This window comes from Acomys minous (assembly GCF_964271855.1).
Source record: "Acomys minous genome assembly, chromosome: 8".
NCBI classification, from domain to species: Eukaryota; Metazoa; Chordata; class Mammalia; order Rodentia; family Muridae; genus Acomys; species Acomys minous.
The window spans coordinates 15929586-15949811 of NC_140489.1; the positions used below are offsets into that span (position 1 = coordinate 15929586).

Sequence of the window (20226 nt, forward strand, 5' to 3'; positions counted from 1 at the left end):
GAAAGATGTCTGCACTTCGCATGTCTTTTGTGAGCAGCAGAGTGGCCTCAGGGACTGCAGATGGGTTAGGTTCTGGCCTGGGCAGTGTAAAGATGCAGACAACTGCAGAAGGAAAAGATGCAGACAAAGCCAACTCAGCATGAATGCTAGACAGATCAAGTCTGGGATGCCCATTGGATATTCAATGGGAATTATAAATCTGCAGCTGGCTCTGTAAGCCTGCTGTCCATGTAAATGTTCCTGTAAGAGATTAAGTCAGGAATACATGAAGATGATAGTTTAGGCATGGGAATACAGCGATCACTTGTGTAATAAGGGCAGTAAGAGGAGAGGAGAAATGGGAAGCATAAGGCATTACCACTGTCCAGAGCAGCTGGGCAAAGAAGAAACAAGGAGGCTACAGAATGCCAGGGAGGTGAGCAGAGACCCAAGAGTAAAGAACAGCTTCCAGGGAAGGAAGGCTGCCAGTGAGATGCTCTGCCTCTCTTTAGGCTGGTTCTGAGAAGGATGCTAGGCAGTTGTCTGTCTCACAGCTGCTGGAGTCATCCGCTCACCATGTGCTCTCCAGGTTAATGCTCTGCAATTCTTTGGCAAACCTTGAGACAGCCAAGTCCCGTGGCAAGGGTCGCCGGGACGATGTCTCTGCAGACCTTCACCGAGAGCTTTTCCTACATGGCAGCCCTGGATTCTGTGCATCTGAAGAGGTGAAGAAGCTCTTCTCTGAGACTCTCAATGCTGCACCAACGGCCCCCATCTCATTCACTGCTCAGCAAGGATGCTAGGGACACTAGCTAAGAACCCTCCAGCCCCCTCTAGAGAAAAGGCTCCTCTGAATACCAATAGGATTTTCCCAGGCTTGATGGTGCCTAAAGTCAGTAAATCAAATGTTAAAACACTCACTTGAAAAGCACATAAAGCATAAATCACTCTTTATTATCCAAAGCATATCTAGAAAACAGAGACTCATGGGCCCACAGATTATGAATTTCCTGAAATTAGGAACTACAGCTTTTAATAAGCAATACTTGTTAAGGCTCTTATCATATTATAATATTTACTCAGTCAGCCTGGTAGGCTGGCTTTGACTTGTGCTTGCTGAGATTTTATCCCATGACTATTTACTAACCAGGCTATGAAGCCAACTGAGATGCCCATCAACAGACAACTGAGTAAGGAAATAAGGTATATATACACATGCTGAAATGTTATTCAGTTCTAACAAAGAATAGAACCCTGCCACAACACAGATCAACCAGGAAAGCATTACATAAAGTGAAATAAGCCAGGCACAAAAGATAATCATTGCATGTTCCTACTTAGACGTGGAAGCTAAAACAGTGGATAGTGGAATGGTGGTCATTAGCAAGTAGAAGGGTGGCTGGAAGAAGGGAGGCAAAAGGTACCAAAATTCAGTTGATGTAGGAAGAATATCTTGTAGTTTTTGCAACACAGTGGGTGACAACAGTTCATAGCAGCTCATTATATATTTTATAAATACCTAGAAGACCAGTCTGAAGGCTCTGGACATATAGAAATAACAAATGTTTGAAGAAATGAAAACACTAACTACCCTGATTTAATTGATATATGTAATATCCATATTATTAAATTATCGTGCTATATCCCCTAAATGTGTGACTGACAACCTCCAGAAGTAACTACCAAGACTCTGAGAGTAAGCATCAATTCCTTGCTTGGCTTAGTTAACTAAGAAACAGGGTCTGCAAACATTTACCACAGTGGACATACGAGAAATGCAATGTTTTCAAACCTTGCAGAGTGATACATACCTCACATTTGCTACTGGGTCATGGGTTAGTTCAATAACAGGTAGAAAGAAATATTTGCAGAAAAATGATCTGGAAAAGATCTCTATGATAAATTCACAGGTATCCAAGAAACGAAGTCTATTCCAATAGCTTTTTCCTTGGCCCAACTCTACAAACAACAAAAATACCACAACCTCGTATTTCCTACATGAAGTTATAGATTCCAAAGCTAAACACCAAAAAGTTACAAAGTTTCACTCTATCTGCAATTTATTTAACAAATAGGCAAGAGAAAAATAGCCATTTTATACTCTAGATTTATAGACTATAATATTTACATGTCAAAAACTAGAAAAAGGTTTATTAATGCTGCATAAACTTCAGTAAGCACCAATGGATGGACTGTGATGGCTGAATGACTAGGACCTCTGTGTTTGACCACTGCCTACATGCTGAGGACTCTGTACACAGAAGCTTTTTAAACCTGAAAACAATAAGATGGTACGCACACACTTAAACCAACTCAAATGCAGTCTACAAACACTCTAAGTCCAAAACTAACTTACTATTCTCTTTTTATTCCCTTAAGTATCTGGTGTGGGTAAAGTCATGTGTAAACACAATTACTGATAGTACTTTAAATCAGTATTTAAAGCATAATTTTCTCATTTTTACATAAATGAGAAGGCAAAGTTCTTTTTTTTTTAAAGTGCATCAACTTCACCTATCCTGTCTTTATTTTTCAAGATTTATTTATTTATTGTGTATACACCATTCTGACTGCACACCAGAAGAGAGCACCAGATCTTGTTATAGATGGTTGTGAGCCACCATGTGGTTGCTGGGACTTGAACTCATGACCTTTGGAAGAGCAGTCAGTGCTCTTAACCTCTGAGTCATCTCTCCAGCCCCCAAGAAGGCAAAGTTCTTAATACTTAAAACCAAACAGAATCTTTTAAAATGGAACTTCCTCTAAATGTAAGTCTCTACTAATGCAAAATGAAAAAAGAACCAAAAAAAAAAAACCCATGAAATAAAAAAATCAAAATATACTGAGCATAATTTTTCTTAAATAAAATTTCACAAAGGTACTTTTTCCTTGAAAAGTGGTGGTTTGTGGTTAAAATGGTAAATTTAAATAGTCAGAAAGTCCTCTTCTTTGTCTATGCTAGGTAATAGTCTTGTTAAAAGCATAATTGTAGTCAATCAAAGCCAAGTAATTAACTAATTAACTCACTAAACAAATGTATATATTTGCTACCAGAATTAACACTTTAAAGATTTTACTATGATTTTTATCTCCTAACAAATAACAATAAATTTGCATGTGTTAACCTACTTCCTAAATCATTATGGGTCACTAGATTCACATTAATATGTCATGTCAATACCATTCAAGAAAAAAACTATAAGCCCACATTTTGTTCACTCAATTAATACTGTGAACAGTAATATATATTACTATATCTTAAAATATTCTATTTATGCTTTAGTTCCAAATGCTATTTAATCAAGGTAGGAATTAACTCTTTCCACATGTTTAAATATTTTAATTTCTCAAGTGTTATAATTCACAAAATAAAGTTCCAGTTAAATACTATTTTCATCTATGAAATTTACAAAATTCAAATAAAAGTGCACACAAGATATTTAGCACCATCAGCCTAATTTATCTCCAAAAACTGACATACAATGCTTTGAAGATGTAATTAAGGTCAACTCTTTTCCCTAAAATTATTACTTACGTTCAATTAATTTCTGAATGACTTCATGCCTCTGCTCTTGTTTACGATTGTATCGTAGAAAAATGCATAGAGTTCGTGCAGCTGCTCTTTGGACAGGTAAGACATTCTTAAAGAAATAAAACAGAAAAGACAATCACACTGCCCTAAGATATGGACCCAACAATCAGCCCCCATCAAATCAAAACCAAGCTTTTGGTCAAAGGAGAAGAGTTCACTCTCTTTCAAGCCCTTCCTCAGGGATCTCTATTACCCAAAGTTAATGTCACTCCAAAGTTAATGTCACTCCAGTGAAGAACATATCTTATCACAATCTAGTTCAATTTCATAGTCACATCTAAATCATCCATGTTTGACTGTAATCTCCGTCACTCAATTTAAATGGCATGTTCCTCAGGCACCCATCCTTTTAACTGGCAGAATATTAATTACTTCTACATAGTCAACAAACATTTCCAGAAGCATGCTGCACGTCAGTTACATCACCAAAACTGTGCTACTTATAAAACAGAAGTGTAGATACCCATGTTCAGATATACTGCTGAAGAATTTAGGGGCTGGACCTGGAGATAAAATATCTGTGCCCGGGAGGTGCAGTGCTATTCACTGTCCAGGGCTGAGGAATCTCCATTTCCTATGCCTACACAAAAGCTGTCATAGTTGTCAATGCAGAGGTAAAGGTCCCAGAATGCCACACGAGGGTGTTTATATTAGAGAGTGGCATAAGGCAGAGCAGAAGGGCAGCATTACCAATATTCCAAACCCTCTGTCCTCCCTGTAACACCTTAAAGGAAAACCTCTAAGCCAAGTGTACTGTCCATTGCATGTCATGTTCATGTATGTCATGTACACCATGTCATGGTGTCTTACTTTTCAACATTATGATATCCCATCCCCTAAAATCCAGACTACCATAATCTCTACAGCTGTGTAGTGTCGAGACAGTGGTGCTGGCTGACTTCATCCATTCTACTGGGCACTATGATATGATATTGTTAACTGTTAGATACAAAAGGAAGGTTCAGAACTGAAAATTTAAGAGCTGCGCATAATCAGAAATACAATAGACCTTAAATGAATTTCAGAGAGTGAACTAAAGAAAGCCCATCCCTCTCTTCTTTAATTTGGTATCGTATGACAGAGTTTCAAATGCATATATACAAGATGTATGAAAATATGCTTAGTTTATGCCTCATGTAATATATTTTATAATGCAAAGCAAATATTTATTTGAGACAGAGATCAATGGTAAGGGCCTCAGAACATCATCCTTGAGTTGTCCTCTGACAATTACACATGTGTTGTTGTACCCAAATGCCCTCATACATACACATACTTACATATAAATTAAATAAATAAATATAAAAGTGACAAGGAGTTATTATTGTCAAATCACTTTTTAAGATTACTATATCTACAGCATAATCTTCGATTCCTCAGATTTCTATTGCTATGTGTGATGAGCTTGTTGGATGGTGAGTAATATAGTGCACTTCTCATTTTTTTAAGCTGAATAATACCAATAATATATTTCCCCCTTTCTAAATCTTTGAAGCTAAAACTTATTTGGAATTTTAGAGATGACTCTTGGATCCCTCAGTCCCCTTTTATGAAAAGTTAAGATACTTCTGTTCATGAAAGAACCTCTTCATAGAGATGGCTTCAAATGTGGCAAACCAGCCACTGAGCAAAATGTCCTCATTTCTGTCACAGACAGAATTCTTCCTAAAAATGACCAAGCTTGGATGCAGGCAGAGTCAACGGCCACACTCTGCCAAGATAGGAGAAGCAAGTCCTCAGTAGTTCCTGCCTCACAAATAATATCTGTCAGATATACTGGGCAGGAAGGCTGAAGACAATGCTCCAGTATTATAGAGAGCTTTGGGTGACTGCTCATGCAGCAAACTGTCTCTGTCATTTTATCATTTGGGAAGCTACTAACCTGCTCTCCATGTATATCAGGTAATTAATTTTATTCCTTCTCAAGTCTCTGATGGGTTGAAGACCACATAGTTTAGTCTTATAATTAAGCTTAGTTTTTTAGGAGTTAAGATGTTTTTAGGTCTAGATAGATGTTATAAGTTGATAGAGATGAAATATGATAGATATTAATTTTCATTCAGAAATTTAGACCCAAACAAGATAGGAAAGATGTTTACCTCAAGTTTGCCAAATACAAGAGACCAGAGCACTATGAATATAACATTTATATAATCCCTGATTGTTTCATAGTTCTTCTTGCTGTATGTAGTTTATCTTATTTATATGTAATAATATAAATGCATATGTAATAAAGAATATAATAAAAAAAGAAAAAAATTAAAAAGAAAATAATATAACAAAAAGATGCTTTATTCCAATTAAAAATAGAAACAAATCAAAGTTTTATGTTTATTTGTTTGTTTCCCCTTGCTACAGGATATTGAACCTATGACCTTTTTATGCTCTTCAAGTACCTTATCGCTAAGCTACATCCGCAGTAGCTGCAGCTTAAAAAAACAAACAAACAAAAAACTTGAATAGGATGCCATCATGTATGTACAGTGGATGATAGTCAAAACAGTCCTCTCTGCAAGTTTTCACAAAAGGTGAACAACTTCATGAGGTTCTAATATAGCTGTATGGAGAGCAGGTTGTTACTCCTCATCCTTGAGCCAAGGGCTATCTACACTAAGGCTTCCATACTTTCAGTGCAACTGTTCAAAGACACTGTAAAAGACACAGTACCCAGACTAAGAGGGACCTCTGGGGAGATGCTGACCTATGGGTACATCAGAGAAACAGAAGAGAAGCTCTTTTGCAGTTGACACTACTGAGTCCTGTCAACCTTTCTCTCCATAAGAATTGTAACAAGTCCAAGGAAAGGCGTGGGAGATGTAGCTCAGTAGGTTGAGTATTTGCCTAGCATGGATGCAACCATAAGTTCAATCCCCAGCACCACATAAACTAAGTGTGTTGCCACACACCTACAATTCCAGCACTGGGAAGATAGAGGCAGGAGGGCCAAGGTTCAATGTCATCTTCAGCACAGTAATAATAATCTGACGGCCGACTGGACTATCCATACACTGCTTCTTAAAACACCACAGTAGTCTGATGCGAGCTATCCACAGCCCTCTGGCCGTGGGCAAAGAATAGTCATAAAATAACTCCTGCTACCACCTCCCTACAGCTGACTGGTGTAAGACCGAAGGGCAAATCAGAGAAGCAGAGGAGACCTGACTCCCCTCCTGGGGGACCTGAGGAAATGCTACCCTTCCACGCTGACAGGAGCTGATATTCTTGTGCCTTGAAAAGGTAGAGAATTCAGTAATGACAAAATTATCCACCATTTCAAAACGATCAGGGGAAATTCCGGGCTCACATTTGTCATCGTGATGGTGAGCATTCTTTGTAAGAAGCGGTAATAAATCTGGTCGCTCGATATGATGTGCGGCAGACAGGCGTATTTCTGCAGCAGCTTCTCGTGGGTCCGCCACTTCAGAGAGGCCGCAGCTCGCTGCTCAGCAGCCGTAAGCGCAGGGATCAAGTCTGGCAGTGAGGACACCTGGAAAGAGACACAAGGAAAGAGCTGGTGGGGACTCAGTCCTCAACGACAATCTGTACTATAAACATACACCAGGGAAAGACTTTGGGGTTTAGAAGGCATCTCAGTTGAAACTGGGAGGTAATTGTCAGGCAGAATCAGACGTTTAAAACAAAGCTGGAGTAAGATTTATGGTACCAGAAAATAAAATCTTTTAGGTCTGGGCTTACTATTCTTTCTGTCAAGTCGGTTATCAGGTTGTTTACCAGGGTAACTATTCTAACTAGCACAAAATTCCTTACATTTCACTCTGGACAAGCTTGACCTCCTAAATTCCTACCCTTTGTCTTATTTGTTAACTTATACTAGTCATTAATACTGGAAATATGAATCCTTTCTCTAATAATAGGACAGAAAATGAGAGCTTAAGATGTTTCCAATTAACTGTCAGTTATCCCATGGTAATGCTGCCAAATATGGCTGAGCGCTAGGAAGCAACCCTCCCTTCCTTGTTATAGCATAACTAACTCAGGTTCATATACATTTATTTTTACTGTTTGTGTGCGTGTGCGTGATGATGTGGTGGTGCACTGGAGTGCAGTGTCAACGGAGCGCCATAAGAGGACATTAGGTTCCTTTGGAGACAAGTTACTAGTGACTGTGCAAGGTCTCAGAGAGAAACCCAGGTCCTTATAAGATGAGTAGAGCTCTTAGCTGCTAAGCCATCTCTCTGGACCCCTCATGTAAAATTTAAAGTCAGCTGGGGATGTACTGCCTGCCATCCTGGGTCCTGACAAATGCACAGAGGGTGGGACACTGGCCACTGGCCAGCACTATTGTAATGTTTCTCAGACATCCTTCCACTGTTTCCTCACAACCACCTTGCAGAATACGGTGACAAGCTTCCAACCTGCCTGAAGGATGGGATTTACCTTATTTTCTTGAACACTGCTTTCTCCACCAGTAGACATAAGTTCCAAGATTTCTGGGAGGTGATTTATAAGAGCATCTAGTACCTTTTAAAGAGATAATGATTCTGTTTATAACAGTTATTATCTGTCTTCTAAATTAGTTAACTCCACAATTCAATTTATACAACACTTTTGGTGTAGCTTCCACTGGTCTAAATTGGAGAAAGCCAAACATACTCAAAACTGCCTTCCAACTTTGAAAAGGAGTCTACATCAGGTGACACCCTCAGGTACCATGTGATGACCTAAGTCTCCCAACCTAATAATCATTTTAGTGAATAGGATGTGCCAAATACAGGATCAGATGGAAGAATTTTAATATCTTCACGAGTCTATATACAAGGTAAAATATAATCTCAAAAAAATGCTGAGCAAAAATCCAAAATGTGATCCGATTACTATTGTGAATAAAGCTCTAATTAAAAAAATGCAACACTGACTAGAAAACCAAAAATGTAATAAAATACCAACTGTGATTTAATTGAAGCATTTCTTTTGTCTACTTGTTGGCACTTCCTAATTCTCTTTAATAAACAATATATACTTCCATCTTAAAACGAAGTGTACCAGAAGTCCTAACTTCTAAGATTTTCCCAATGACAGTGCAACAGGCACTGATATAGTTTGGCTTAATATGAGAGAAGTAAATATCAGAGTGGGAACTTATATTACCTCCATTGATTCATCTTGTAATAATGTTATCAGTTCTTTGTGTATTAAATATACTCCAGAATTCAGAAGTTTAGATACCTAAAACACACAATAAAATCTCTCAGATTTGAGACTACATAATGTTAAGATACATATTTAAACTACATTCTTATTAAATATTCCTAAAATAAAAATAAGTTACGACATAAATATGTAAATAATGTCTATTAAATTTAGTTGCATAGATCTGTTTCCTAATAGGCTGCTATGTGTGGCCACAGGATGAGCTTGCTTAAGTGGGGAGGGAAAGTGCAAAGGATGGGATGACCAGGGCTGGGGTTTCTGCATCGGCCCATAACAACCCACAGATGCCTCTAAAGTCTTACACCTATGAAAGGGGTCTTAAGGAATCCCCAAGGCATGTAAGCATCTATTCCCACTCAAGCGTCTCAAAGACAGAACAGAACTGAAGGCCTCTAGTGATGCTGGGGTGTAGTACTAACTCCCCGCAAGGCAAGACAGTTTTCCTCCCCCGAGTCTGAGAAAAACTGACAGGGTCTGAGCCAGTCTAGATCAATGCTTTTGGTTTCGTTCCTCTAAACAAACTCAGAGCCCACAGAGATGAGCTCACCAGGTTGTATTTTAACTTGTAAAGGGGCAGGAAAAGAAGATATATTATCTTGGGCTTGTGTTAAGTTTTGTTTATAGGGGTTGGGGGTCAGAAGATGCCTAAAGAAAGAAAGCACTTTAAAATCTTTTGCTTTGAATTGTTTTTAAGTTGTTGAAAACATTTTCAAAATGGTATTTTCAAAAAATAATATAGTTACAATATAGTAATTTTCAAAACTTGTATTAACACTAGATTAGAAAACCTGTAAATGCAATGGTGAATTTTCATTATTTAAAGAGTAAAGTAAAAATAAGCCCTTTGTTTTAGGGAGCTGAGCACTACTCTTAGCCTACACAGATTAGGTATGACTGTGAGAATATGAAAACGAGACATCCATTAAATACACAGAACAGCCATCTCCAAGTGACTCCTCTTACAGAAATGCTGGGGAAGAGGGGGGACAGTGTGTGCACACAGACACTATTTTGTCTGCTACAAAATATAACTAAAATCAAAGACTAAACAAAGGAGAGAAAAGAAACTAATGCTTGCACAGATACTGCATTCTCAGACTCCACTCCTGTGCCGTCTTCTCTGAAGATTGCACAGGAACCAACCTAAATGGATGAATAACCCGCAGGCTCCACTGGGAAGGACCTTCACCCTTTCCTCCTCCAAAAGTAAGCTTTTGTGGGTCAGTCTACAGAGATGAAGCAACTGTGTAGCATCGGGATCCCTTTAAATAACTGTGCCATTTAAGGGAACTATTTCCTAGACTTTGTACTATAGTTCATCCATGTCAGAAAATATTATTCTCTACATTTTAATTTCATTGCTATTCATGTTTACATGTGTTCAGGAATATGCATGTGTGTATGCATATTCACATATATGTGGGCCCATGAAGTTGATGATGGGTACCTTACTTGATCTCTTTCCACTTCATATATCAAAGGTCTCTCACTTACACCTAGGGCTCCCAATTGAGCTAGTTTAGCTAGCTAGCTCTGAGGATGCCTTATCTCTGCTTCTCGTGGTTTGCAGGCAGGTTGCCATGCCCACCAAGATTTACATGGCATATGAACTCTAATCCTCACACTCAGGCAAGCACTTTACCAACTGAGCCACCTCCCTACAACCAGAAAGGCGCTTTTTAAAAAGCAGCACAGCCAAATTCAACAGCCAAAAGAGTCTCAAGTAGCATTTATCATGATGCTTTAATATCCTGCATTCTCTCAGCTAATCTATAGTGCTTTCACATGGGGTACAGTGCAAGCAAGATGATGAAATATTCCTGCTGGCAGTAAGAATTTACAAGTTATATGGAAAGAAAATATTTTATCACATCAATTATAAAGAGGCTGTTGTGTGACTACTTTGAATTGACTTTTATATTGTGAAGGTTAATGTGACAGGATCTAGCAAACAAGCTTCAAAATATTATCTGTGAGGGAATTTTTAGATTGGAGTAACTCAGATAGGAAGACCCACCCTGTCTTCGCTTCAGTTGTAAACTTCCTCAACATAGAGTCACCTGGGAAGAGGAACCTCAGCTGAGGAACTGCCAGATCAGATGGGCCTGTAGCTATGTCTGTGGAGCCTTGACATGATTGACAATTGATAAGGAAGGGCCCAGGCAGGCAGGCCTGAACTGCATAGGACAGCTAGCTGAGAGCCACAGAGCAGGCATGCAGCGCAGCATCCCTCCAGCTTCTGCGCAAACGCCTCCTTGAGTTCCTGCCCTGACTTCCCTCAATGACAGGCTATGGTCTGGACGTGTAAGCCTTTATTAAACCCTCTCTCGCACGAGCTGCTTCTAGTTATGGTACTTATTAGAGCAATAGAAAATCAGACTAGGACAGCACTGTTCCATGACCTGGGATCCTGACTAAACAAAAATGTGAGCTGAGTAGCAGCATCCAGTTCTCTGCTTCCTGACTGTGGACTCAAAGCGGCCAGCCGCCTTCTGCTCCTGCCCAGTGCGTCTTCCCCACCACGGTACACTGTGCTCCAGAACTGACGGCTGAAGTAAAAACTTCCTTCTTAAGTTACCTTTGTCCGGTATTTCATCACAGCAATGAGACAAGTAATGAACAGTTATAAACAGGTGTTTTGTACTGCCATTTTATGAGAAGCAAGCCCCTAATTTCAACCTCAAGGAGGAAATGATAATTAGTTTCTCCATAAAAGTTTAAGTTTACTTTTGTACATAATTTGTGGAAAGTTATACAGCTGAAGCTAAAATCTGTGGTCATTAAGTTTCACTTGCAGTAAAAGAAATAAATATAAATAATTTGTTATTCAATTTTCCATTTACCCTAAAGCCACTTAAACATAAGAGCAAAGTATAAATAAGACAAAGCATATAAAACTACAGCTATCATTATATCTGGCTTAACATAAGTATCTAGTTTACATATGCTGAAAAAATAGGTTAATGATTAAATGAATATAATGTATTTATGTAAATGGATTTTGTAATCACACTAAAAAGAGAATTATGGGCATTCAAACATAAGACTTAAAACTATAACATGAAAGAGATGGAATCTCTAACCTATAACAAGTCTGTAGACACAGTATACAGAATATTAAAGCAGCATCTAATATACACAGACAGAAATCAACATGTGCACCATGGAATTCATTCTTAGACTTACTTCATAAAAGCAAATAGCAATAGTGTATCTGACTGGTACTTCAGGGTCATGACAAAGGCAGAAGAATGTAGAATAGAGTTCCATGTGGAAGTTTTTAGGATCAACAAAAACAATCATGGCCTAGTGGAGGTGGAAGGAGATGAATGGGAAGGAGAGAAAAACATGCATCAATACCTAATATAGTCATCTCACTAAAACTGAAAGCATATTCCATTAAGCATACTTAATAAAAAAATGATGTTTACAAAACCCAAATGCATGCAATTCTGATTTATATACAGAGAGAAATTTAAATTGCACCAATATTTGTTTACTGCTTCCTTTACATTTAGATACAGTGCTAAACAGCAAGTGTCAGAGATGTCCATATCTTAATGCATTCCACTCATATATCAACATCATAATCAAAACAATCAACGAGCATAAACAAGTATTTCCACATCATAATCAAAACAACCAATAAACATAAGTATTTTATTACCGGAAAGTTGTAAGCACAGTTCTTTCGCACTGACGTATATTTTTTCTCCTGCTCTACGATTTGTGATGGAATCTGGTTTTCATTGTGGCCATTTTCTTGTTGCAAACCCAGTGTACAAAGTTTCTTATAAAACTCCAAAAATCTCAAGTGCTGATCTGGAGTAAAAATTCCTAAAACAAATGTAAAGCCCATGTCCAACACTTCAATTGCAAAATAAATGAATGAATGAATGAATGAATACTCGAAGTGCATAACAACATATCTAGAGCCAAATGTAAAAGCAGAATGGTTACAGAGGGTCCATGATGCAGCACTGAGCAGAGAGCTGCTCTGAAGAAAGCTAGCAGGCCACACTGCTTCACCTTGTGCTTACTTCAATAAGTTATGAGAGTGTGTCTTACTGCATTATCATTTTAGGCCGTGGTTGGTGGATATCCCTGGGAGGCCAGCTCTTTTTTTTTTTTTTTTTTTTTTTAAGGTGAACAGAAGCAAAGTTGATCTGTGGGACAGGGGAGGTGGCGGAAAGGGACAAGGAGGAGTGGAGGAAGGGGAAATGGTGGTCGGGATATGATGTATGAGAGAAGAATAAAAGTTTAGAAAATAAAAATAAGATAACATTTTCATTTTAATTTTAAAAATATGAACTAATATAAGCAAGAATTATGTCTATATTAGTTCCACAGCCTTGGAAAACTAAGATACCAGCATCATAAATTCTTATAATATTGATGCTTATTTATGGTACATATTTTAAAGTCTATGCAGGGAAAAAATGCGTGTGTCTATAGAGAAGGCGCTAAAGACCCCAACCTGGAAGCTGTCAGCATGATCAGAAATGCTATTCACCAACAGAATGGTCTGCATTCATCAACTCTCTCAGAGCCAGGGATTTGGTGGATACTGTAAAACATTTCTTGATGTCTGCAATCCATGTCAAGTATATTATTGTTCTAGGTAAGAGCTTAATTCTTCCATGATTACAGTAAGATAAAAAAAATCACTCAAGTAGCATGACTCCTGGGCACTGATCTACATCCCAAGCTGAACTACTCACATGCAATATTCATTATTTGAAAAATGGCTTTCAGAGTTATTCTCACCACATACAGTTAGCATGCCTGGCCTTCTATCAGCACACTCCAGCTTACATATATAAAATGCCCAGAAATCCCAAGGGCTCTGCTTGTTTGACTCTTTCAAATAAGGTCCCAACCATGAAAACGTCATTTCTAAGTTACGTTACCAACGTTCTAAGTTTCCCTAAGACTTACACCCTTGAGAACAAGGGCTATGCATAAAGAGATGATTGAAATGATCAGGGGCAAAGGAGGAAAGCAGCTAGGCTTGCACGTCCTGTGCAACGTACCGTAGAGTCCATGGCATAGCTTTCCTAAATGAAAAGATAAAGAAATAAGAATTGATTCGTCTGCTTTGAAAGATTTTTCACAGAATGATTTCACTAAGGGGAGTATAGTTTGACTTCTGTCATCTGGAAAACAAAAACAAAACAATATATAGTTTAGAGCCAGTTGCTCACATTCCCACATGGAAACTGAGGCACATACACCCTCCAGAAGAGAAGTGTCTATGTTAGACTAACAGTGATGGAACACCTGACAACAGTGACAGAGGGGACTGGTCACAAGGGGTAAAAGCATCAGAAACTGTAAGTTTGGCTTATACAGGAGCCACAGAGTGAATAGAGGGCATCACAATTGAGACAATGAGATGACTGGGGTCTCGAGTCTAAGGAACCAGAAGAGTTCTAACATTTTCAATTTAAGTAGATGGATGGCAGACCCAGAAACCTCTAATTCTCTCTTACACTCCTCCCATGCTCTAACTTTATTTTTTTTCCAAAGTCAACTTGAAACATAACCTAATTTCTACTTAATTTCACTGTTTTTACTCCTTAGATGGCTCTTTAAAGGTTGACCAATTCTTTAAGTACATCTACTTAGGTCATATGCCTCTGATATGTTAGCAACATATAAGTCTCACTTCCAGATACTCTTGAAAACTCTCACAGTTTGAATAAGCTATCAGAGAGATGTGCATCAGTACTTTGGGGTAAAAAGTTACAACAGCAGCATGACTGTTGTCACTATTATGACTGCTATTAGCAGCACGATTCAGGGCCTTATCTTCCATCGTTTTAAATGAAATCCATACAATAATGACTGCTTAATGAAACAAGCATTATATGGAGCGGGAGAAAGTTCACTATATGAAGAATAAAAATGGCCTTAGAAATTGAAGAACAAACCAGCAAATAAGCCTGTGGTTTGTCATATTACCTCAATGATCATTCTGAAATATTTATACAAAATTATTATCTATACCACAACAATCTTTCAGAGGCACCCTCTATTTCAGACCACATGTTGATGTCCTAGTGAACTCAAGCCTCCAATTCCACAGCAGGCTTCCACACCTCAGTCCTGACATTTAGGCCTCCCTGTGCTACCTTGTCCTGGGCTAATAGCCATGGGTGAACTGCTTGTCCAGAGCCAGGCACCAGCACCAATCTAGGTCTAGTGCATGCTTAGTAGAGCAGCCAGCTGCTCTGTGCCTTGGTGGCATAAGAACAACAAATACGTTCTTACGCATCCCCATTGAATTATCTACTCCAAATTTCTCCTCCAATGGCATTTTAATTCCAGATCTCTGGCATTAAAATATTAGTGAGAAAGAACTCATAAACCTAGAACCCCTATTCAGATCTAGCCAATGGACAGCACATTCTCCACAGTTGTGTAGAGAGCGGGGACTGACTGACATGAACTTTGGTGCCCCCTATCTGACCACTTCCCCTTGGTGGGGAGGCCTGGTAGCACTCAGAGGAAGGGGAAACAGGCTACAAGGATGAGACCTGATAGGCTGTGATCATATGGTCGGGGAGGAAGTCTCCTTCTGTCACAGACCTAGGGGAGGGGAATAGGGCGAAAGAGGGAGGGAGGGGGGAATGGGAAGATACAAGTGAGAGGATAACAACTGAGATGTAATCTGAATTTAGAAAGAAAGAAAGAAAGAAAGAAAGAAAGAAAGAAAGAAAGAAAGAAAGAAAGAAAGAAAGCTTATTTAGGCATGTTATAATCATGCTAAAACCATTTAGACATGTTAGTTGGGATTTAACATCAGTTAGCTGAGGAAGTTAAGGGCTATTTCCTACGTCAAATTCTACAACTTCTACATCTCTCGATTAAGTTCTGAAGAGAGAAATGAGAAATGGGAAACACACAGCAGCATGGGATTCCAGAAGGGTTAGAGCAGAAGCCCAGGAAATGTCAAAGAGAAAGAACCATAAGCTTGACAGCAAATCCTGAACCAGCCTTTGTTCCTTATTAGTAACGTAAAACTAAAGATGCTTCATGCACAGATTTACCTGTATCAAACATGTCAAGCATGTTAACCAAGGTTTCAAAGGCAGCAAGGCGCACACTGCCACTCTCATCCCTGGAGAGTTCTATTAGTTCGGGGAGCACCACACTCTTGGTCAGTTCTATCCTGCACAAGAAGCAGCAGAACAAAGTGAGTCAGATCAGCAAACCCGCACAAGAGTCTAACGGCACCTGACCCATCCAGCTGGTCCTGGGCCAGCTCTGGTCCCCTTGCGTGTCACCTGGAAAGGAGGATAAGAAATACAGGCGGACACAGGAGGAGTTATGGGGGGTTAGCAGGGACTGTGGATAAAAATACATCGTATGAAATTCTCAAAGAATGTAAAATATTTATGTAAAGAAATACTACTGATAATTTCATAACAATTAGGTCAATTCTAATTTCTCCTGTAAACTACTACTAACTACAAAAACATTAATGACTAGAATGTTATAGCAAACTTTATAAATTATATCATTTTATATTTTAAGGAAATGTTAGGAAATGATCCAGCTAACTAAGAAAAAATTTATCATCAGTATTTGAAGAAATTCAATCAAAATCATTTGATCTAGATTTTGGGTATGTTATTTCTCTAATTATCTGAAGCATGACATTACAATAATTAGTTTCCACACAGAAGGATGGTAGACAGCACTGGATATTCAATTTAAAATAATAAACTATGCCAAACACTTTTATTGAACTTAGTCATAAGCACTCTTCACCAGCTTTCTGACACACAATACAAAAGAGAGCATAAATTATACCCAGCATACTATATTGACAGAATTAAAATCAAAAAACAAAAAACTAAATAGCCGAGCAGATGGATATTCTGTGAATTCAAAGCCAGTCTGGTCAATAAAGTAAATTCCATGCTAGCTAGGGTTGCACAGTGACACCCTGTCTAAAAAAACAAAACAAAACAAATTAATTAATTAACGAATGAATATCAAAAGAGAGAGAGAGACAGCGCATTGGGAGGGATAGCACACACCTTTAATCTTAACACTGGCGAGGCAGAGGCAGGTGAATCTGTGAGTTTGAGGCCAGCCTGATCTACATAGCAAATTCCAGGCCAACACAGTCTACATAGTGAGACTCTGTAAAATAAATAAATAAATAAATTAATTAATTAATTAAACAAATCTTCAGCAGAAGATTGTTCCCTCAGTTTCCTCATTTGAATGAGGTTCTTGAATGTAGTCTTCTTCTATGCTGTCTGTAATTACTGAATTTGTTGTATGACAGGGGCATCTCATAAACCTTAGCTGGACAGGCAGCAGATAGCTCTCTGCCTACCACACATCTAATAGCTTATCTCTAAATAATCCATACATTTATCTTTCTCTTTGAACTCAAAAGAAGGATTGTGAAAAACTATTCACTAGTCATTGGAAATTTTCTATCTCATTTAATTTTTAAAATATTTCTTAATCTTAACTTTATTTAAACTTTTATTCTTACAGCTTTTTGTCTCAAGAATACCTCTTCATTAGTTCCTCAACCACACTGTATTAGTGAGAACTTAAATAATTTTAAATGTCAAGTATATAATTAATTTTCTATTTTCATTAGAGCCCAAAACCGTGTTTTAATTGATTATTATAAGCAGGGATGGGAACTTGAAGACCTAGGCACACTGGGAGTTTTCCAGACACTGGAGACACACCCTAGAAGCAGGCAGCCTCTTCTTGCTCATTTTTGTTTCCTGGCAAGAATGGATGCCTTAGCTATACCACACTCTGCACCATGCGTGCTGCCCCCTAGAGGCCCAAAGTAAGAGAACAGCCTTACTACAAATTAAAACATCCAAACAATGACCCAAAATAATAATGGAAAGCTGACACAACTAGCAATACGGTATCATTACTTTTCAGTTACTACACCATGAAAAGTCCTATATTTATATTTGTAATAGAAAAAAACTCAACACTAAATAAATGTACCTATATATGGTCAAGCAAATTGGTTTACGTGGATTCTAACCTACTGAGGTTGAGTATATTCTCCGTAATTTTAGTTTCATAAATTAATCCTTAAGAAAAAAATCTTAAATTAACTTAGGGAAGACTAATTCCTGTGGTAGTCTGAATACATTTTAATGCTTGGTCCCAGTTGGAACTGCTTAGGATGTACGGCCTTGTTGTAACAGGTGTGGCTTTGTTTGAGAAGGTGTGTCCCTAGAGGTTGGCTTTGACTGTTAAAAGGGTCATACGAGGCCCAATCTTTCTCTGTCTCTGCCTCTCTGTGTCTCTCTCCTTCCTTCCCTCTCTTCCTGCTGATTGGTATATAAAGCTCTCACCTACTGCTCCAGAGCCATGTTTATCTGCTTACCACCATGGTGACTAAGAACTAACCCTCTGAAACTGTAAGGCAGCCCCCAATCAAATGCCTCCTTTATAAGTTGCCTTGGTCATGGTGTCACTGCACAGCAATAAATAGTAGTTAGGATACTTGGCCTTCCCATTTTTTTTAGCAGAAAAAAAAGTCAGGTGGTTGAAAAAAAGTAAATAAATAGTTACTCCACATCTTTAGAAAGTGAATTAGTACACTGTCCAATCCAGTTCTGATTCTGACTCATAAGCACAGGGTTAGGTGACACTGGGTTAATTATAGCCCACAGTAATCCAACAAAAGTCACAACGCTTCAGAAGACCTATCAGGAAGATAGTTTTGATGCCAAAACCCAAGAAGTGGTTAGCAGACACAGCACAAGGTACATGGCTATGCCCTGTGTCTGTTAGTGACATCCTAAAGCTTTCAAAGCCACCATCACCATAGGCCCACTGTCCCTAACTGTGAAAAACTGTGACAGACATGGCAATCAATGCAGTGTCTACTAAAAATAAGACACACCAATGTCTCTCCACCTACTTTAGAATCCTTACAACAAAAATCATTTCCCTCTAGACGGTTTTTAGAGACTCCTTTACTATTCTACTTGCACCCTGGCCTGGGATCTGCTTTCAAGCAGGAGGTAGGATGCCTGTCCTATGCTTCTACTTCCTGAACTGTACGCCCCCCCAAAGGACAAGAGGAGTCACAAATCCAGGAGCACAGAGTCACAACATGGCTTCAATGACAGCAAATTCACTTAAAACACCTAAAAATATAGCCAAAATATGGTCATCCAGTTATGGTTTCTGCTGGGACATGGTCCCTTCTTAGATCTGGTTGCTTAGAACTATAACTGAAAAACAAGGATGAGAAAAAGAAACTGATATTAACTGAATATCCACTGCCATGCTAAAGACATCCCCTTTTATCTCCTCTACTATAGACACATTAGGAGAGGCCTGCTAGGATCATTTGGAAAAAGCATATTTAAAAAAAAAAAAGAATAGCATACTTCATGAAATACATGTGCAGGATATGATTGTGTCACAATCTGGAAATAAGACTATGTGGCATAAGGACTTGGAAACACACTTACCCAATGCCCTGAGCTATATTTTCTAACTGCCGACACATACAAGATCGAACTTCATATTCCACATCTTGACAGAGTGATTTAACCAAGGGAAGTATTTCTCTTTTAATGCTGAGGAAGACAGGGTTTTTAAAGAAAAAAAAAAGGATGTAAATGGACAGACATTTTAGACTAATATTTTCAAATAATTCCCCAAATCTCAAATGACCACATATGAGAAAGAACATTTAAAATTTCTTTTAGATTTGTATGTTTAATATGGAGTATCTGTAGAAATCAGGAAGCTAGGAAGAGCGCATGAGATGAGGAAGGGTCAGGACATATGATTTCTAGTAGGAGAGGGCAGACACTGAGGATTAAAGGGTTAAGCAGGGATCAGAGCAGGGGAATGGAGGGATAAACGTGGTGGAAGGCGGGTATGGTGGTTTGAATAAGAATGACCCTCATAGGTTCAGAGATTTAAATGCTTAGTCATCAGGGAATGACACTACTTGAGAAGGATTAAAAGATGTGACCTTGTTGGAAGAAGTGTGTCACTAGGAGGGCGCTTGGTGGTTTCAAAATCCTAAACCAGGCCCAGTGTCTGTCTGTCTTGTCCTGCTGCCTGGACATGCAGTCGTCCAGCTACGTCTCCAGCACCATGTCTGCCTGCATGCTGCCATGCTTCCCACCAAGATGATAATGGACTCAACTTCTGAAACTGTAAGCCAGCCCCAATGAAATGCTTTTTTTTTTTTTTAATTTATGAGAGTCATAGAGATGTCATGGCATCTCTTTACAGCAATAGAACACTCACCAAGACAGTTGGTTAACCAAGACTTAAGGGTATACAGAAAAGTTTTAAGGGGAACCACTGCTTCATCAGATTAATTTTTTAAGACACAATTTTTTATAAAGGAGTTTGGATGTCAGTACCCTACATGGATACGCAACACTTCTCTCCATAGAAGATATGGATAATCAAATGAAAATCTTGGTGCCATATATGGGATATCCTCC

At 38.6% G+C, this 20226-nt stretch overlaps 1 protein-coding gene across 3 annotated transcripts in view; it reads right to left on the reverse strand.

Moving 5' to 3' along the window:
* PPP4R4 (protein phosphatase 4 regulatory subunit 4) overlaps positions 1 to 20226 on the reverse strand; it is a 90542-nt gene that overhangs the window by 13514 nt on the left and 56802 nt on the right. For all 3 annotated transcript variants that reach the window (XM_084793336.1, XM_084793335.1, XM_084793337.1), the window contains 10 exons: positions 19231 to 19338; positions 15796 to 15917; positions 13777 to 13899; positions 12411 to 12580; positions 11930 to 12049; positions 8681 to 8758; positions 7970 to 8053; positions 6876 to 7058; positions 3515 to 3620; positions 1791 to 1938 (listed from right to left, as the gene is read on the reverse strand). In XM_084793336.1, the coding sequence (XP_084649462.1) occupies positions 1791 to 1938; positions 3515 to 3620; positions 6876 to 7058; positions 7970 to 8053; positions 8681 to 8758; positions 11930 to 12049; positions 12411 to 12580; positions 13777 to 13899; positions 15796 to 15917; positions 19231 to 19338 (1242 nt within the window). The remainder of the gene's footprint in view (positions 1 to 1790; positions 1939 to 3514; positions 3621 to 6875; positions 7059 to 7969; positions 8054 to 8680; positions 8759 to 11929; positions 12050 to 12410; positions 12581 to 13776; positions 13900 to 15795; positions 15918 to 19230; positions 19339 to 20226) is intronic.